Source organism: Echiichthys vipera (assembly GCF_963691815.1).
Source record: "Echiichthys vipera genome assembly, chromosome: 7".
In the NCBI taxonomy this organism is placed as follows: domain Eukaryota; kingdom Metazoa; phylum Chordata; class Actinopteri; order Perciformes; family Trachinidae; genus Echiichthys; species Echiichthys vipera.
This window is the reverse complement of record NC_139832.1, coordinates 29752195-29770086: the sequence shown is the minus strand read 5'-3', so window position 1 is coordinate 29770086 and position 17892 is coordinate 29752195. Positions and strand designations below refer to the sequence as shown.

At 42.0% G+C, this 17892-nt stretch overlaps 1 protein-coding gene across 1 annotated transcript; it reads left to right on the top strand.

Annotated features, from left to right (window-relative positions):
• LOC310948984 (myosin heavy chain, fast skeletal muscle-like) lies at positions 1–15960 on the top strand (the record flags this gene model as incomplete). Its single annotated transcript, XM_083916298.1, has 39 exons — positions 1–207; positions 283–426; positions 530–686; positions 778–805; positions 886–985; positions 1090–1182; positions 1282–1345; positions 1428–1526; positions 1619–1722; positions 2049–2187; positions 2302–2420; positions 3048–3197; positions 3293–3463; positions 3545–3845; positions 3957–4021; positions 4116–4203; positions 4328–4445; positions 4529–4652; positions 9545–9681; positions 9763–10018; positions 10108–10350; positions 10433–10609; positions 10690–10835; positions 10929–11019; positions 11126–11515; positions 11627–11753; positions 11848–11966; positions 12049–12245; positions 13257–13440; positions 13540–13705; positions 13805–13929; positions 14113–14421; positions 14509–14712; positions 14802–14927; positions 15016–15186; positions 15272–15376; positions 15478–15573; positions 15689–15820; positions 15940–15960. The coding sequence occupies 39 exons, from the start codon at positions 1–3 to the stop codon at positions 15958–15960; spliced, it is 5793 nt and encodes a 1930-aa protein (XP_083772424.1).
• Positions 15961–17892: the final 1932 nt, after the last annotated feature.

Below are 17892 nucleotides of genomic sequence, written 5' to 3'. Positions count from 1 at the left end.
ATGAGCACAGACGCAGAAATGGCCATGTATGGCAAAGCTGCCATTTACCTTCGTAAGCCAGAGAAGGAGAGAATTGAGGCACAAACTGCACCATTTGATGCCAAGAGTGCCTGCTACGTGGCCGATGCCAAGGAGCTTTACTTGAAGGGAACAATACTCAAGAGAGATGGTGGCAAAGTCACTGTCAAAGTCCTGGACACTCAGGAGGTTGGTATCAAAAAGTCAGAGTCAACTGGGAATTAATTATGATCAGTTCTCATTTTGACAAATGTATAATTACAGGAGAAGACAGTCAAAGAAGATGACGTCACTCCAATGAACCCTCCTAAGTATGACAAGATTGAAGACATGGCCATGATGACCCATCTCAATGAAGCCTCTGTGCTGTATAACCTCAAAGAGCGTTATGCAGCATGGATGATCTACGTAAGACAATCTGCCCAATAAGAAAAGAGAACTATTGAAAAGGTGCTATAATTGTATGTAGGAAAAATAGAGTTCACTGTTTATTCTCTATGATCACTTTCAGACCTACTCTGGGTTGTTCTGTGCCACTGTGAACCCCTACAAGTGGCTCCCAGTGTACGATTCTGAAGTTGTAAGTGCCTATAGAGGCAAGAAGCGTATGGAAGCTCCACCCCACATCTTCTCCGTCTCTGACAACGCTTTTCAGTTCATGCTTACTGGTAAGTCATTATCATAACCATGTAGAATTTATCAGTTTATGAGGTTTCTGTTGTAGTCCAAAATAGGTAATTATTTCGGTTTTTTTAACAGATAGGGAGAACCAGTCTGTCTTGATCACGTAAGAGTGTTACATTTGCATTTATTGACCTGGTTCAATGTTGTCAAATATCTTGATCAAATTCCTGTGTCTTTACCTAGTGGAGAATCTGGGGCTGGAAAGACTGTGAACACCAAACGTGTCATCCAGTACTTCGCAACAATCTCAGTTGGTGGAGACAAGAAGAGGGACACATCAAAGGTATGTTACTGTATGATGATTACAATTCAGAGTTCTTTGAGAATGGTATATTTTTCAAGGGGAAAACGTCATGTTCTGATAGCAGTTCTATTCCTGGATTATAGGGGTCCCTGGAGGATCAGATCATTGCAGCCAATCCCCTGCTGGAGGCCTATGGTAATGCCAAAACTGTGAGGAATGATAACTCTTCTCGTTTTGTAAGTATGGAAATATTTCTACACATGAGATTGGTCTTATTAAGGTCTTATATGATTGCCAGTGTGGAAAGACATTAAAAAAAAACTTTGTTCCAAAAGGGTAAATTCATCAGAATCCATTTTGGGGCAACTGGCAAACTGGCTAGTGCTGATATTGAGACATGTAAGTAATAATACTCACTGTATATACAATCAACTGGCACTGAGAATTAACTAGGCTGTAATCTATAAAAAAATATTTATAGATCTGTTGGAGAAGTCTAGAGTGACATTCCAGCTTCCTGATGAAAGAGGCTACCACATCTTCTACCAGATGATGACGGCCCACAAACCTGAGCTGCTGGGTAAGCAGACTGAGATGTTGCACAACATTGGGTACTTACAGTTTTAATATGAAATAAATGCTTAGATTTTTTCACCTGTTTTTGATCTCCAGATTTGTGTCTCATCACAACCAACCCCTACGACTTCCCCATGTGCAGCATGGGTCAGATCACTGTGGCCAGCATTGATGACAAAGTTGAGCTGGAGGCCACTGATGTGAGTGATCTTTACTTCAAGATATATTTTGTGTGTTAAATTATTTGTTTAAGTGCATTATTTAAAGTGATTATATACATATTTTTTAAAGAATAATTTTTTGGCAGTTTTCGAGCCTTTTATTAGAGAGGACAGACAAGAAATGGGGTGAGAAATGGGGTGAGAAAGGGGGGAGGGTTATGCAGGAAAGGGCCGCAGGTAAGAGTCGAACCCGCGGCCGCTGCCTCGAGGACCTTTTTTACCAGGTGCAACTGCTCTAACCACTGTTCCTCCGGCCGTCCCAAGTGATTATACGTATTTTGTGTGGACATCTCTTTTGAATTAAGAATGCTATTGACATCCTGGGCTTTACTAATGAAGAGAAGATGAGCATCTACAAGATGACTGGTGCTGTGCTTCACCATGGTAACATGAAGTTCAAGCAGAAGCAGCGTGAGGAGCAGGCCGAGCCTGATGGCACAGAGGGTGAGTATTTAATGTCAACTCAAAGTGAATACCTTTAACACCTTACAACAGCAATAAAGTAATTTATCAGACTTGTTTCTGATCATATCATAATGGATTATGAATTATTTTCAGATGCTGACAAGGTTGCTTACTTACTGGGTCTGAACTCTGCTGACATGCTAAAGGCTCTGTGCTATCCCAGAGTGAAGGTCGGAAATGAGTATGTGACCAAGGGGCAGACTGTACCTCAGGTAAACATTAATTAACAATATCCAATATCTTACTATTTGAAAAATTAGGTACAACAACCACAAACAATGTAGTACAGAGTTTATTTCGAGAGAAAAAAAATGCAATTTGTGACAGCTTCTTGGCCTCTGACCTAATTTTCATTTGGTTGCCTGGGACCTGGGGAGTGGCTCGTCAGGAGAGATGGCTAACACCTGATTGTGTGTGTGATTGCTCACCTATATAAATGGGTGTCTGAGCATTCACACTCTCTCTCCTCTTTGTGCTTTTGTTATTCAGCCTTTTGTTTCTTTGTTCATACACACCCACGCAGTACAAACATTACTGATGAACTGACTAACATGGTTAAATTAGTTTATTTAGATAAAGTTATGTTTACTACTTTAAAAGTCATGTGTGGTCTCCATGTTTTGCCATGCCCTTGAGCCAGGTCGTGACAAATTACATTGTATACTTTATTACTTTATTTTCAGTGAGTTGTATCGATTAAATTGAAAATACATAATGTAAAAGAAGTCAAGGACCATTGATGTTATTCATTATTTTGGATCTTTTGTCATTTATCTCATTAGATGAAGTTCAGAATAGCAGTAATGTATTTATAAAATCACGTCCTTGGTTTTATTCAGGTGAACAACTCAGTGACTGCCCTGGCAAAGTCTATCTATGAGAGGATGTTCTTGTGGATGGTCATCCGTATCAACCAGATGTTGGACACCAAACAGGCGAGGCAGTACTACATTGGTGTCCTGGATATCGCTGGATTTGAAATCTTTGATGTAAGCTTAATTTCCAACAATTCAGTAGAAAATAGTTTTCAGAACAGAAATGTTATCATTGCCTGCAAGAGATTAAGCTGCTTGTACCCTCACAGTTCAACACCTTGGAGCAGCTGTGCATCAACTTCACCAATGAGAAACTGCAACAGTTTTTCAACCACCACATGTTTGTCCTGGAGCAAGAGGAGTACAAGAAGGAAGGTATTATCTGGGAATTCATTGACTTTGGCATGGACTTGGCTGCCTGCATTGAGCTGATTGAAAAGGTAATAAGGTGATAATGTGTAATTATTCTTAGTTTGACTTTACGCATCACTTAATGACATACTTATTCTATTCTTCTCAAGCCCATGGGCATCTTCTCCATCCTTGAAGAGGAGTGCATGTTCCCCAAGGCCACAGACACATCCTTCAAGAACAAGCTGTATGACCAGCATCTTGGCAAAACCAAAGCATTTGAGAAGCCAAAGCCCACTAAGGGCAAGGCTGAGGCCCACTTCTCCTTGGTGCACTATGCTGGTACTGTGGACTACAATATTGCTGGCTGGCTGGACAAGAACAAGGATCCACTGAATGACTCTGTTGTTCAGCTGTACATGAAATCCTCAGTGAAACTGCTGGTTCATCTGTATCCTCCGGTTGTTGAGGGTAAGACAGTTACTACAGTAAACCAAAACACCCTTTTTTACTAACTGTAGCATGAGTTCATGTAAAGTATATGTGTTTTAAAAAAGAATGTCTACTTCAAATTATCAACAGAGACTGGAAAGAAGGGAGGTAAGAAGAAGGGTGGTTCAATGCAGACAGTGTCTTCACAGTTTAGGGTAAGGTTTCACATTGCAAACATTTACAATATATCCTAAAGTATACGGAAACCCATAGTCGTGATGATAATAATTACCATTTTGAACCCCTCAGGAGAACTTGGGGAAGCTGATGACTAACTTGAGGAGCACCCACCCTCACTTTGTGCGCTGCCTGATTCCCAATGAGTCAAAGACTCCAGGTATATAGAGAACATAATCATTACAGTCTTTGATAAGTGGTTTGGATTTGTTGGTATGGTTTGCTTAATTCTGTGCTACTTCAAAAAAGACACTATTCAGTCCTTAAGAAATGTCTTTTTATAGGTCTGATGGAGAACTTCCTGGTCATCCACCAGCTCAGGTGTAACGGTGTGCTGGAGGGTATCAGAATCTGCAGGAAAGGTTTTCCAAGCAGAGTCCTCTATGCTGACTTCAAGCAGAGGTATTCATTGATAATTTAATATAATTTGATGCAGATTATTAAAAGAAAATACTTGCACTGATCATTAATGCTCTCATAAAAAGGTATAAGGTGCTAAATGCCAGTGTCATCCCTGAGGGCCAGTTCATTGACAACAAGAAGGCTTCGGAGAAGCTGCTTGGGTCAATTGATGTTAACCATGATGAGTACAAATTTGGACACACCAAGGTAAGCACCATGCCTACATCATTTTACTGAAGAATAATTACCAAGGAGGTTAAGTGGTTTATTCTAGTGTGTTTCATAGTTTTTCTGTTAATTACGGTATATATGGATTATATGTGTTAATAATAAAGTAGAATTTCTAAAAACTGTTAGTTTATGTAATTTGGTGCCAAGGAACAAGTTGTTATTTCTTAGTAAAATGTACTAGCTATTGAATTGTTAATAAATTATATTCACAAATGTACAAGCAGATAGTTGTATATGTATAGAATAAGAAAGAAAAAAGGCAAACAAACTAGTGATGAACATACAACAGCGAATAAGAACAAGTATGAAAAAAGAATTTGGACCCCGAGGAGAGGGGTAATATTTTGAGAAATAAAGTTGCAGATTTATAAGATAAAAATGTATATCCAATCTACAAGAAAAAAGTCACAGATTTATGAGGTTTAAAGTCAGAAAAATAGTGTTTTGATTTACACCTCCGGTGTTTTGTTTTATACTCCCTGTTGAACTACATCGCTTCAGGATCAACACAGAGGCTGCTGCATGCCACGCAGGCTATTATGTTGGCAACAAATTCTGGAAAATACTATGTTTTGAAGTAGAAAGAATGGATGCCACAAGTTCTAATGACATGTATAATAAGCCACCAAAATTAGAGACAGGTTCTGGTTTGTTTCAGCCAGCAGCTTCTTCATAGCACTTCGCCAAAGATTTGTGGTAACCTAAAAAAAACCATTAGAATAGATACAGACAGCTTTCATCCCACTGCCCCAGCATGTGACAGCAAAGAAGATCGCACTGGCCAAAACAGACTCATAAACTTCCTCAGCATTGTCCGGCAGATGTTAAAGGACCTCCTCTGGAAGAAGAGTCGACTTTGGCCCTTTTTGTAGACAACTTCTGAAGGTGGCAGGACTCAATAATTGAAGTCTGAGGTTGAAGCGAAAGGGAGAGAGGACAGTCCCCTGTGGGGCCCCAGCGTTGCTGACCATCCTGTGAGACACACAGTTCTGTAGGCATACATACTGTGGTCTGCCCGTTAGGGCCGGAGAGCCGGACGGATTGTATTGAATGCACTGGAGAAGTCAAAAAACATGACTCTCACACTGCTCACAGGCTTGTCAGGATGACTGTAGACTCTATTCAGCAGATGCAGGTGATGCAGTCCTCAACTCCCAGCAAGGGCTGGTAAGCAAACATCACTTCATGATGTGGGACGTCAGGGCCACCGGTCTGTAGTCCTGAGGGCCACTGGGACGTGGTTTCTTTGGCAGAGGCAGGACGTCTTCCACAGCACAGGGATGCTCTGGAGGTGCAGGCTCACTCTTAAGGGCGTACTCACACTGTCCTTCCAGACTGCGACCCAGGCTTTAGGGTACTTGTCCCCCCTCCCTCTCCCCCCGGCCGCTGGCCGCAGTTATGCGCAGAACGGCTGCACTCACACTGCTTAAAGGTACTAGGCTTTAGCTGAAAACCCGGTTTTGGCCCCGTCCAAATGGACAGTGTGAGTATGCCCTAAGACTTGACTCACTCCACACAGCTTGTGGGCACAAGCTTTAAGAACCTTGGGAAATACGCCATCGGGGCCTGCAGCTTTGCCAGAGTGGAGTCTCGTCGGCTGTCTTCTCACCAGGTCAGGCGTGAAGGACACTGTAGAGGTGTCCGTTGGGGGAGGGCTGAGGTCATCAGGTTGTGGAGGACATGATGTAGAGCAGGGGGGAGGGGTGGAATAGCTAGGTGTGAAGTGAGGTGGTGAGGGGAAGGTAAGGTGTCTGTAAGGAGGAGGAGTAAGGGCGTGATCACACTGTCCTCCCGGACCATGACCCGGACTTTAGGGTACTTGTCCCCCCTCCCTCTCCCCCCCGCGCCCCAGCCCCGTTTGTACTCACACTACCTGGGCCTCGGCCAATGCTTCTTGCTGTCCATACGCCTTCAAGCGGTAACACGTCACACGCATTGATCGCGTGTGTGTGGCTTTGTTTACAAATCTTTCCGTAGACCTCAGAGTTTTTGTGCGTCTTGTCGACTGTTTTTGAATCTTTTTATCCGACCAAATCTGCAGTAAACACAACGTGAACCTTTCACCACCATTGTTGTTGTTGTTAAATGTCCGCGCATGGTCCGTCCTTCTATTTACATATCCGAACAGGCGGACATAACGCTACTGCCGTAGGGCTCGTGCTCGTGCTCGTACACGTGCGCACGCTCGTGCTCGTACATGTGAAAACGGCTCCGCTAAAGCCCACCTCTTTCAAGCGGGCCGTGGCGGCCCAGCTGGCCCCAGTTGAGCGCGGAGCGGGTGCGCTCACACTACTTAAAGGTACTAGACTTTAGCTGAAAAACCGGTTTTGGCCGCGGCCAAAAGGATAGTGTGATCACGCTCTAAGAGCGTACTCACACTGTCCTCCCGGACCGCGACCCGGACTTTAGGGTACTTGTCCCCCCTCCCTCTCCCCCCTGCGCCCCAGCCCCGTTTGTACTCACACTGCCAGGGCCGGCCAATGCTTCTTGCTGTCCATACGCCATCACGCCGTAACACGTCACACGCATTGATCGCGTGTGTGTGGCTTTGTTTACAAATCTTTCCATAGACCTCTGAGTTTTTGTGCGTCTTGTCGACCGTTTTTGAATATTTTCATCCGACCAAATCTGCAGTAAACACTCCACCTCCGCACCACACCAACATGAACCTTTCACCGCCATTGTTGTTGTTGTTAAATGTCCGCGCATGGTCCGTCCTTCTATTTCCATGTCCGAACAGGCAGACATAACGATACTGCCGTAGGGCTCGTGCTCGTGCTCGTACACGTGCGCACGCTCGTGCTCGTACATGTGCAAACGGCTCCGCTAAAGCCCACCTCTTTCGGCCCGCTGGCCGCAGTTGTGCACGGAGCGGGTGCACTCACACTGCTTAAAGGTACTAGGCTTTAGCTGAAAAACCAGTTTTGGCCGCGGCCAAAGGGACAGTGTGAGTAGGCTCTAAGTGGAGGTAAAGTGGCATTGGGGGATGGGCCGCAGTATCAAACCTATTGAAACATAGGTTCAGTTCATTGGCCTGGTCCACATGGTCCTCCTACCCCGTGCTACCAGTCTTCTGGAACCCGGGGATGGTTCTCATGCCACTCCACACATCCTTCATGTTGTTTCGCTGGAGTTTATTGTCCAGCTTTCTCCTATAATTGTCTTTAGCCTCCCTGATTCTGAGAACCACTTGCACTCTCTTCACCTCATCATGGTTGCCATCTCTAAATGCTCTCTTCTTATCATTCAGGATGGCCTTAATGTCGTTGGTGATCCAGGGTTTGTTGTTGGTGTAGCAGGTTACAGCCAGAACTGGGACATTGCAGTCCACGAAAAAATTAATGTAGTCCGTGTTGCACTCAGTGAGTCCATCGATGTCCTCCCCGTGCGGCTCAGAAAGTGCAGGTCAGTCAGTCACTTTAAAGCAGCCCTGCAGTGTCTCATAAGCCTCCTCAGACCACCTCCTCACAGTCCTTGTGGTTGTAGGCTTCCTGTTCACCAGAGGCACATAGCAGGGTTTGAGGTGAACCAGGTTATGATCTGACCTGCCCAGAGGAGGGAGAGAAGAGGAGGTGTATGCATCCTTAATGTTAGCATACATCAGGTCCAGAGTCCTCTCCTCTCTGGTAAGACAGCTCACGTACTGTTGGAAGGTCGGCAGAACTCTATCCAAGGTGACGTGGTTAAAGTCTCCCGACATGATGATGAGGGCACTGAGTTGTTTGGAGTCTCGAGATGGTGGTGTGTATGATGCTGCAGGCAGATGTCGGGTTTGCAGAGGGAGGGATACACAGAACAACAGTGATGACATGCTGGATCTCTCTATCCAGACGGTATGGACGGAGTCCAACAGCCAGCAGTTCAACATCCGGGCTACAGAGCTGTTCTTTAATGGTGATATGACCAGGATTACACCATCTGCTGTTCACTAGAACAGCAAGCCCCCCTCCTATCCTCTTACCGCTCTTGGTGCAATCCTGGTCTGCCCGAATGGTGTGGAAGCTCTCCACGTAGACGTTCTGGTCTGTAATGTCCCTGTGCAGCCATGTCTCCATGAAACACATTAGACTGCACTCACGGTACTCCGGTTGGAGTTCCATACACTGCCCATAACAACAGAGGGTAGACACATCCATACGCCAGGGTGAAAAAACAGAACGAACAAAAAGAAAATAAAAGTTTAAAAAAAGCTAACTCAAAGACCGGAGCAGTAACAGGTAGCGTGCAACTTTCGCACATGCACACTAAAGACACTAAAGTACAATAAAACCTTAACGCCACTAATATTTTTGATGCGCGATTAATGCTACTAGTGAAGTGAGTGTCTGTGTTAATCCTGAAGTGATGTAGTGTGAAACAACACCGAAGGTGTAAATCCAAACACTATTTTTCCGATAGTGTTTTAGATCTCGTAAATCTGCAACTTTTTTCTGGTTGATTTGCTACTTTTTAATTTCATAGATCTGCATTTTTTTCCCAAAAAATATTACCCCCATCCCCTGGGTCTGTAAATTTTTTTTTCACACTTAGCCCTAATATGCCGTCGTATAAACGACATGAAAAAACAATAAAACAAGACAAGAAACAGAATAATTTGAAAAAAGCACAAAACAACATTATACAATATAATATAATTTATTGACATTCCATCAATCTGGAACCTTACTGTTTATAATATATGTATATATCAATAAAAAGTAGAAAAGCCAAAATGTGGCTAATTATATAACAAGTTTTCCTTAAGATCCCTGGACAAAGTGGGATAGGCAAAAACCCTTTTTGTTTTTGTTTTTTTTGTGTTTTACAGGGTGTGAAGAATTCACTTTCTGAGTTTAGGCTAAATTCATTTTTATTATTCGTTTGTTCAGGTGTTCTTCAAGGCTGGTCTGATAGGTGTTCTTGAGGAGATGAGAGATGAAAAACTGGCAGCTCTGGTCACCATGACTCAGGCTTTGTGCCGTGGTTACATGATGAGAAAGGAGTTTGTCAAGATGATGGAGAGGAGGCAAGTTGAAAACAGCTTATTGTAAATGATTGAATGAAAAAACAAACAACATTTTCTATAAGAGCTACTTCATGTCTGCAGGGAAGCCATATATACCATCCAGTACAATGTCCGCTCATTCATGAATGTGAAACATTGGCCATGGATGAAGGTGTACTACAAGATCAAGCCTCTACTGAAGAGTGCTGAAACTGAGAAGGAGCTGGCAAATATGAAGGAGAACTATGATAAGATGAAGACCGACTTGGCTACTGCCCTGGCCAAAAAGAAGGAACTAGAGGAGAAGATGGTGTCCCTTCTGCAGGAGAAGAATGATCTGCAGCTGCAAGTAGCATCAGTAAGTACACACCAACAGACAGTTGTTGTTGTTGTTTTATAGGTTTCAATGTTGATGAACTAACATCCATTTTTAATACACTCAACTAGGAATCAGAGAATCTGTCAGATGCTGAAGAGAGGTGTGAGGGACTTATCAAAAGTAAGATTCAGATGGAGGCCAAACTCAAAGAGACAACTGAGAGACTGGAGGATGAAGAGGAAATCAATGCTGAGCTCACTGCCAAGAAGAGAAAGCTGGAGGATGAATGTTCTGAGCTCAAGAAGGATATTGATGATCTGGAGCTTACCTTGGCCAAAGTGGAGAAAGAGAAACATGCCACTGAGAACAAGGTTTGTAAATAATTATCTTTCCAGCTAATCAAGTAAGATTGTATGACTTTTGTTTAATGACAAAATCTCTCTTGGACACTAGGTGAAGAACCTGACTGAGGAGATGGCCTCTCAGGATGAGAGCATTGCTAAGCTGACCAAGGAAAAGAAAGCCCTACAGGAGGCTCATCAGCAGACTCTTGATGACCTGCAGGCCGAGGAAGACAAAGTCAACACTCTGACCAAGGCCAAGACCAAGCTGGAGCAGCAAGTGGATGATGTAAGTTTACAAAGACACTTAGATTGACAAAGCAAGATTCTTCTTTAACGGGATAATTAAAAACTCATAATAATATTCAGCTGGAGGGTTCTCTGGAGCAAGAGAAGAAGCTGCGTATGGACCTTGAGAGAGCCAAGAGGAAGCTCGAGGGTGATCTGAAACTGGCCCAGGAATCCATCATGGATCTTGAGAACGACAAGCAGCAGTCTGATGAGAAACTTAAAAAGTAACAGTTTTTGAATTTCTACAACAACCATTCATCTTCCTCAAGAAGAAAAAAAATGTCAACTGCATGAGCTCTTTTCTATAATTTTCACAGGAAGGACTTTGAAGTCAGTCAGCTCCTTAGCAAGATTGAAGATGAGCAGTCAATGGGCGCTCAGCTTCAGAAGAAGATCAAGGAGCTTCAGGTGACATGTTACATTTAATATTTTATATTAAACATTGGTGTATAAATCTGTTTTCGTGAATTAAAGGTGAAAGTTTACTAAAAGACATAACACCTACATGAAACAGGCTCGTATTGAGGAACTGGAGGAGGAGATTGAGGCTGAGCGTGCTGCTCGTGCCAAGGTTGAGAAGCAGAGAGCTGACCTCTCCAGGGAACTTGAGGAGATCAGTGAGAGGCTGGAGGAGGCCGGTGGTGCCACTGCTGCTCAGATTGAGATGAACAAGAAGCGTGAAGCTGAGTTCCAGAAGCTCCGTCGTGACCTTGAGGAGTCCACTCTGCAGCATGAAGCCACTGCTGCTGCTCTTCGCAAGAAGCAGGCTGACAGCGTTGCTGAACTGGGAGAACAGATCGACAACCTCCAGCGTGTCAAGCAGAAGCTTGAGAAGGAAAAGAGTGAATACAAGATGGAGATTGATGACCTCTCAAGCAACATGGAGGCTGTAGCTAAAGCAAAGGTACACAAGGCATTTTTTTCTTTTTTAATGTCCAAATTAGTATAGTAAATAAGGTAATACACATTATGAATTATATTTGATCTCTAATCTCATCTCACCTTTCCTCATTAGGGAAATCTTGAAAAGATGTGCCGTACTCTTGAGGACCAACTTAGCGAACTGAAGACCAAAAATGATGAAAATGTTCGTCAAATCAATGACACAAGTGCACAGAAAGCACGTCTCCTGACAGAAAATGGTATCTACAGGTTATCAGTGAATGATCTGTTGTGTATGTTATTGAGAGACGTAACACAAACTAATACAGTTTATCATGAAATCTTTAACACAAGGTGAGTTCAGCCGTCAAATTGAAGAGAAAGAAGCTCTTGTCTCCCAGCTGACCAGAGGAAAACAGGCCTTCACACAGCAGATTGAGGAGCTGAAAAGACAGATTGAAGAGGAAGTTAAGGTAAGAAACTGTTAAGTGTGTACTGGTGTTATAAGGTTGGGATTTTGGAAATTATACTATTCAATCATATTACTTTCACCAGGCCAAGAATGCTCTTGCCCATGGACTGCAATCAGCCCGTCATGACTGTGATCTGCTGAGGGAGCAGTTTGAAGAGGAGCAGGAGGCCAAGGCTGAGCTGCAGCGTGGAATGTCCAAGGCCAACAGTGAGGTGGCTCAGTGGAGATCTAAGTATGAAACTGATGCTATCCAGCGCACTGAGGAGCTGGAGGAAGCCAAGTGAGTAACATTCAAACAGTAAATGGTCATATCAGAAGTGTTGCATTTTAGCATAACTCAACTGAAAATTGACCCACCACCCCCTTTTGTGTTCGTGAAAAATACTTGTCACCCCAAGAACATCACATTTTTAAACAAATCACGATAAAACCAGTCCATTAAAAAACTAAATCAACTGTTCTTAAGACACAAGCGTCTAGTTCTCAAACATATTAGTATAGTTCCCATTTTAAAATGTAATTCCCGGAAAAAATGTCTTACAATTGAAATGATATGGTATGATATATGAATTCAACTCATTGTTACATCAAAATCACGATGACTTTATTTGCCGAGTTGATTTTTACATACAAGAAGTTCGGTGATACAATAAACATAAAGTGGAAATAAAAAATTATGCTATAACAGTTAAAAACAGAAATATAGAATACAAAAAATATACAAACAATATGAAAGAGATACTATTACAATAGTATGATACCATAGTGTTTTAATTAATTATAATTTTAATTAGTATAATGAAATAAAAAAAAATGTTTTAGAAATGGACAGCTGTTGTGTTTCATGCAGAATGTTCAAATATATATTAACTGGGGATGTGCAAAATTTCACAGTATAGAGATTATGATGTGTAACATGAAATGTTAAAGGCACTGTACTTTCCTTAACATTAATATGGCATCAAAGATACATTTTTTATGTAAAGATATAGTGAATTAATAGTGTTTTGATCAGAGAATTAAGTCACTCTCCCTCCGTGTGTGTCGTACTCTGAGCTTCTCTGTTGTTTGTTGTAATCGATGGTCCAGCCACGTGTGCATGTGACTGTGAAAATACATCAGTATCTCATGTATTGGAAAAGAGAGCCATGTGGAGGCAATCTCAGACCTTTTTCTTCTTTTTTCAACATTTCGAATAGAGCACAGTTAAGAACTCATGTTGTAGATCCTTGTTACTAAGGCTTCGGAATCTCAGTTTTCACTGGAAGACTCTTCTTACCTCTTCAAACAGGAAAAAGTTGGCCCAGCGCCTTCAGGACGCTGAGGAGCAGATTGAGGCAGTGAATTCCAAGTGTGCTTCTCTTGAGAAAACCAAACAGAGGCTCCAGAGTGAGGTGGAGGACCTCATGATTGATGTGGAGAGGGCCAATGCACTGGCTGCTAACCTGGACAAGAAGCAGAGGAACTTTGACAAGGTAGCATTGTTTAATTTGTGTGCCCAAGCCATACAATCGATGAAATATGTATATATTTATTTGCCTACATAACCAACTGAACTATATTGTGTTAATCAGGTGCTGGCAGAGTGGAAACAGAAACACGAGGAGGGTCAGGCAGAGCTTGAGGGAGCACAGAAGGAGGCTCGTTCTCTCAGCACTGAGTTGTTCAAGATGAAGAACTCTTATGAAGAAGCTCTGGACCATCTGGAGACCATGAAGCGTGAAAACAAGAACCTGCAACGTGAGTAACAGTTACATTGTATTCAGCATGTATGTGTCATGGTGTTTTGATTCGACATGTTAAGGCTTAACAATAAAAAACACATGTATCTCTCTGCAGAGGAGATCTCAGATCTGACTGAACAGATTGGTGAGACTGGCAAGAGCATCCATGAGCTGGAGAAGTCTAAGAAACAAGTGGAGTCAGAGAAAGCTGAGATCCAGACAGCTCTTGAAGAGGCTGAGGTATATTTTTTCTGAGGAGGTCTTCTGAATCTAAGTCATGAATTAGAATATTATAAAAGGTTTGAAAGCAGCTGGGATCGGCTCCAGCCCTCCGTAACCCTGTTAGGGACAAGCGGTAGAAGATGGATGAATGAATGAAGGTTTGAAAGCCGAGATTCATATGTAATTTGTTGATATTTTAAGGGAACTCTGGAACATGAAGAGTCCAAGATCCTGCGTGTCCAGCTGGAGCTCAACCAGATTAAGGGTGAGGTGGACAGAAAGCTGGCAGAGAAAGATGAGGAGATGGAGCAGATCAAGAGGAACAGCCAGAGGGTGATTGACTCCATGCAGAGCACTCTGGATTCTGAGGTCAGGAGCAGGAACGATGCCCTGAGAATTAAGAAGAAGATGGAGGGAGACCTCAATGAGATGGAGATTCAGCTGAGCCATGCCAATCGGCAGGCTGCTGAGTCACAGAAGCAGCTGAGGAATGTCCAGGCACAACTGAAGGTAAGACACAGAGTTGTTCCACAGACTGTGGTCAGTGCAGCTACATTTTGGCATCCATGTGAATATTTTCCTGATATTTTTCACTAGGATGCACAACTGCACCTTGATGATGCTGTCAGAGCTCAGGATGACCTCAAGGAACAAGCTGCTATGGTGGATCGCAGAAACGGTCTCATGGTAGCTGAAATTGAGGAACTCAGAGCTGCTCTGGAACAGACAGAGAGAAGCCGCAAAGTTGCTGAGCAGGAGCTGGTGGACGCCAGTGAGCGTGTTGGACTTCTGCACTCTCAGGTGAACAATCCCAATCATTTATTCAATTATCCAATGAGATTTCAAATACTGTGAAAATCAGGCAACTGATGACTCTTTTTACCGTTTAGAACACAAGCCTTCTCAACACCAAGAAGAAGCTTGAGTCGGACCTGGTCCAGGTCCAGGGTGAAGTGGATGATACTGTTCAGGAAGCAAGGAATGCAGAGGAGAAGGCCAAGAAGGCCATCACTGATGTAGGTTTGAATTTCACTTGTTCTTACCTTTACTCCAATGTTTTTTCTCAAGATAGTTTTAACTAACATTTAATGGTGTCTCCTCCAGGCTGCTATGATGGCTGAGGAGCTGAAGAAGGAGCAGGATACTAGCGCTCACCTGGAGAGGATGAAGAAGAACCTGGAGGTTGCTGTTAAGGACCTGCAGCATCGCCTGGATGAAGCTGAGAACCTGGCCATGAAGGGAGGCAAAAAGCAGCTCCAGAAACTTGAGTCTAGGGTAAGAAAGTCATGCTAAGATTTTGCAAAGCTGAAGCAAGACTTATGGAAAAGTTGGATACTTATTGTCTTATTGTTTTTTGAAGGTGCGTGAGCTGGAGACAGAGGTTGAAGGTGAGCAGAGGCGTGGGGCAGATGCTGTTAAGGGTGTCCGCAAATATGAGAGGAGGGTGAAGGAGCTCACCTATCAGGTACAGTCTACTTTGATACTTAATATGTAAATCAACTCTACTTACGTATTACAAAAAACACATTATGTACATTTATTATACTTTAAAACGAACTTGAACAGACTGAAGAGGACAAGAAAAATGTTGCCAGGCTGCAGGATCTGGTTGACAAGTTGCAGCTCAAGGTGAAGGCCTACAAGAGGCAGGCTGAGGAGGCGGTAAGGACAATATATTTTTGACATTGAAAATATGATACTTTAGCAGATTTTTTTCACACAAAATAGACCTTTGGCCTTTTAGGACATTCAGAAATGACAATCTATTGATTTTCAGGAGGAGCAGGCCAATGTTCATCTGTCCAAGTGCAGGAAGGTCCAGCATGAGCTGGAGGAGGCTGAGGAGCGTGCTGACATCGCAGAGTCCCAGGTCAACAAGTTGAGAGCAAAGAGCCGTGACTCTGGCAAGGTAAATATGCAATATATAAGTAATTTCAGCTTAATGAAAATAACATAAAATATGAAATTCAAAATTTAGACTCTTATGCAGTGTGATTTATTCATTATTATTATTCATTTTTTTTACAGGGAAAAGAGGCAGCTGAGTGAAAAGCTTCAACTGATGGGTTGTTTTAATCATATAATATGATGTGAAATACACCACAATAAAATAGTTTTCAAATTGCATTTTCTGTGTCATGTTGATTTAATTGTTTCCTCTGATAGAGCAAATGCTGCACATTTTTTCTTATTAAGTTTTAGGGGCTGTTTTTAAACCAACAATGACCAAAAATTATATATCCGATGTAGCCATCTGTAACATTTGAGTTCTGAGGTACAGAAAACCACTACGGTCACAAGCACTTGGCAAGGACAGGCATTTGAGAGTATAGCCAAGCCATTCCAACTTTATTATCAGACATTATTGTCTGAGAGAACTTTTTGATCAACTGTTTGAGGAGAAGGGATTGTCACTGTAAACCTAAAATTTGCATGAGCTGAATAGGTGGCTTTGGACAAAATACATTTGAATTTAATAAATAACTGATCTCTGGCATCCCAGAAACATCCTTGAGTTCAGACTTTTGACCCTAACCAAAATAACTCAATCACACTCAATAGTTGATTTAAAAATGATTACTTCTGTCATTGATGATAAACTTATATCATTTTGTGTAAATTGTATGAACGTAATAAGATCAATTTAAATTATTATACGACTTATACTTTAAAAATAGCATTACTATATATTCAATATGATTCAGTCCAATTCAGTTTTTGTAAACACATTGTTATTGACATGCAGGATATACTGTACATTGAAACTAGTAAACATAAGCCACTAAAAGGAAACAAACTTTATTAGAAAAATTTAAACGTGAACTAAAGTTGACACCTACCACCCAACCCCCAACTAGATATCCCTAAGATACACTTGGAAATGTGTGTTTGGATAACAAAGAGAGAGAAAAAGTGAAATTTATTCTTGGAGTTTTATTTAAAGCTCATGTCCACAAGAGGCCACATTTCTGTTAGATTAAAGAAGCACAATAGCCGCTCCAACACACATTGTATACCTGGCCAGGTAAATACCATCACAATGGTCAACTGTGACTAGACAATACATGTTACACACATACATTCAGGCACAGTTGACCAAACAGAAAAGAAGCAGGGGAAATAAAATGAATAATCCAAACAAACAAAAAACCCTGAATATTACTAGTTATACAATTGATTGGGCAGGAAAAAACGATAAAACTTAATCTGCCACATTTAGAAGAAACATGCTTCTGGGGAATGACATAAGCTCAGTGTAAATAGATTAGGCAGATCTGTTAATATTTGGGGATTTTAGGTATCAGCTATGTATCTCCAAACATTTTTCCAGTCAAGTGACACATTCTTCCAGTGTGAAAACTATACCATGGCTATAGAGGGAGCTCACTTTTTTCTAGGGGGAGGGGTGGGATCTTGTTCGTGAAACCTGATACGCTGCATGGTATATACTTTCAACATATGGGTTATGCCTGCATACCACATATGGTTTGCATTCCACATTTATCTTTGCATTGTCATCAAAACCAATCACATATAAAGACTTCCTGTGAACACAGTGTGTGACACTGAAGACCTGTGAGCTCCTGCTTGTGGTAAGACTATGTTCTCTTAAGGTTAATACCATTTGATTGTACTCTTCATTTAAGAAATAAATGTGATTAAATCTTGATTAGCCTTGAGTAGTCAACAACAAAAACTGTTTTAAACAGGATTGGTGAATACTGAGGGGGGGTCAAGGTAAGGAAATATTTTAAATGTTTACCTTTTCTTTAAAGCATTTCAATATTTCTCATTCATTAAAGGTCTGCAGTTATTCATCAGATTATTTTGACAAAAACTAAACAATGTCAGTATTTTTTCTCAGTTACAATTAAGTTTGAAAAGGTCTTTGAGTAAAGTTGAAGCACACCTGTAACGACACAGACATGGTTTCAGTGAAGATATGTTTACTTTTCAGCAGAATTTGAGATTCAAGTGTCT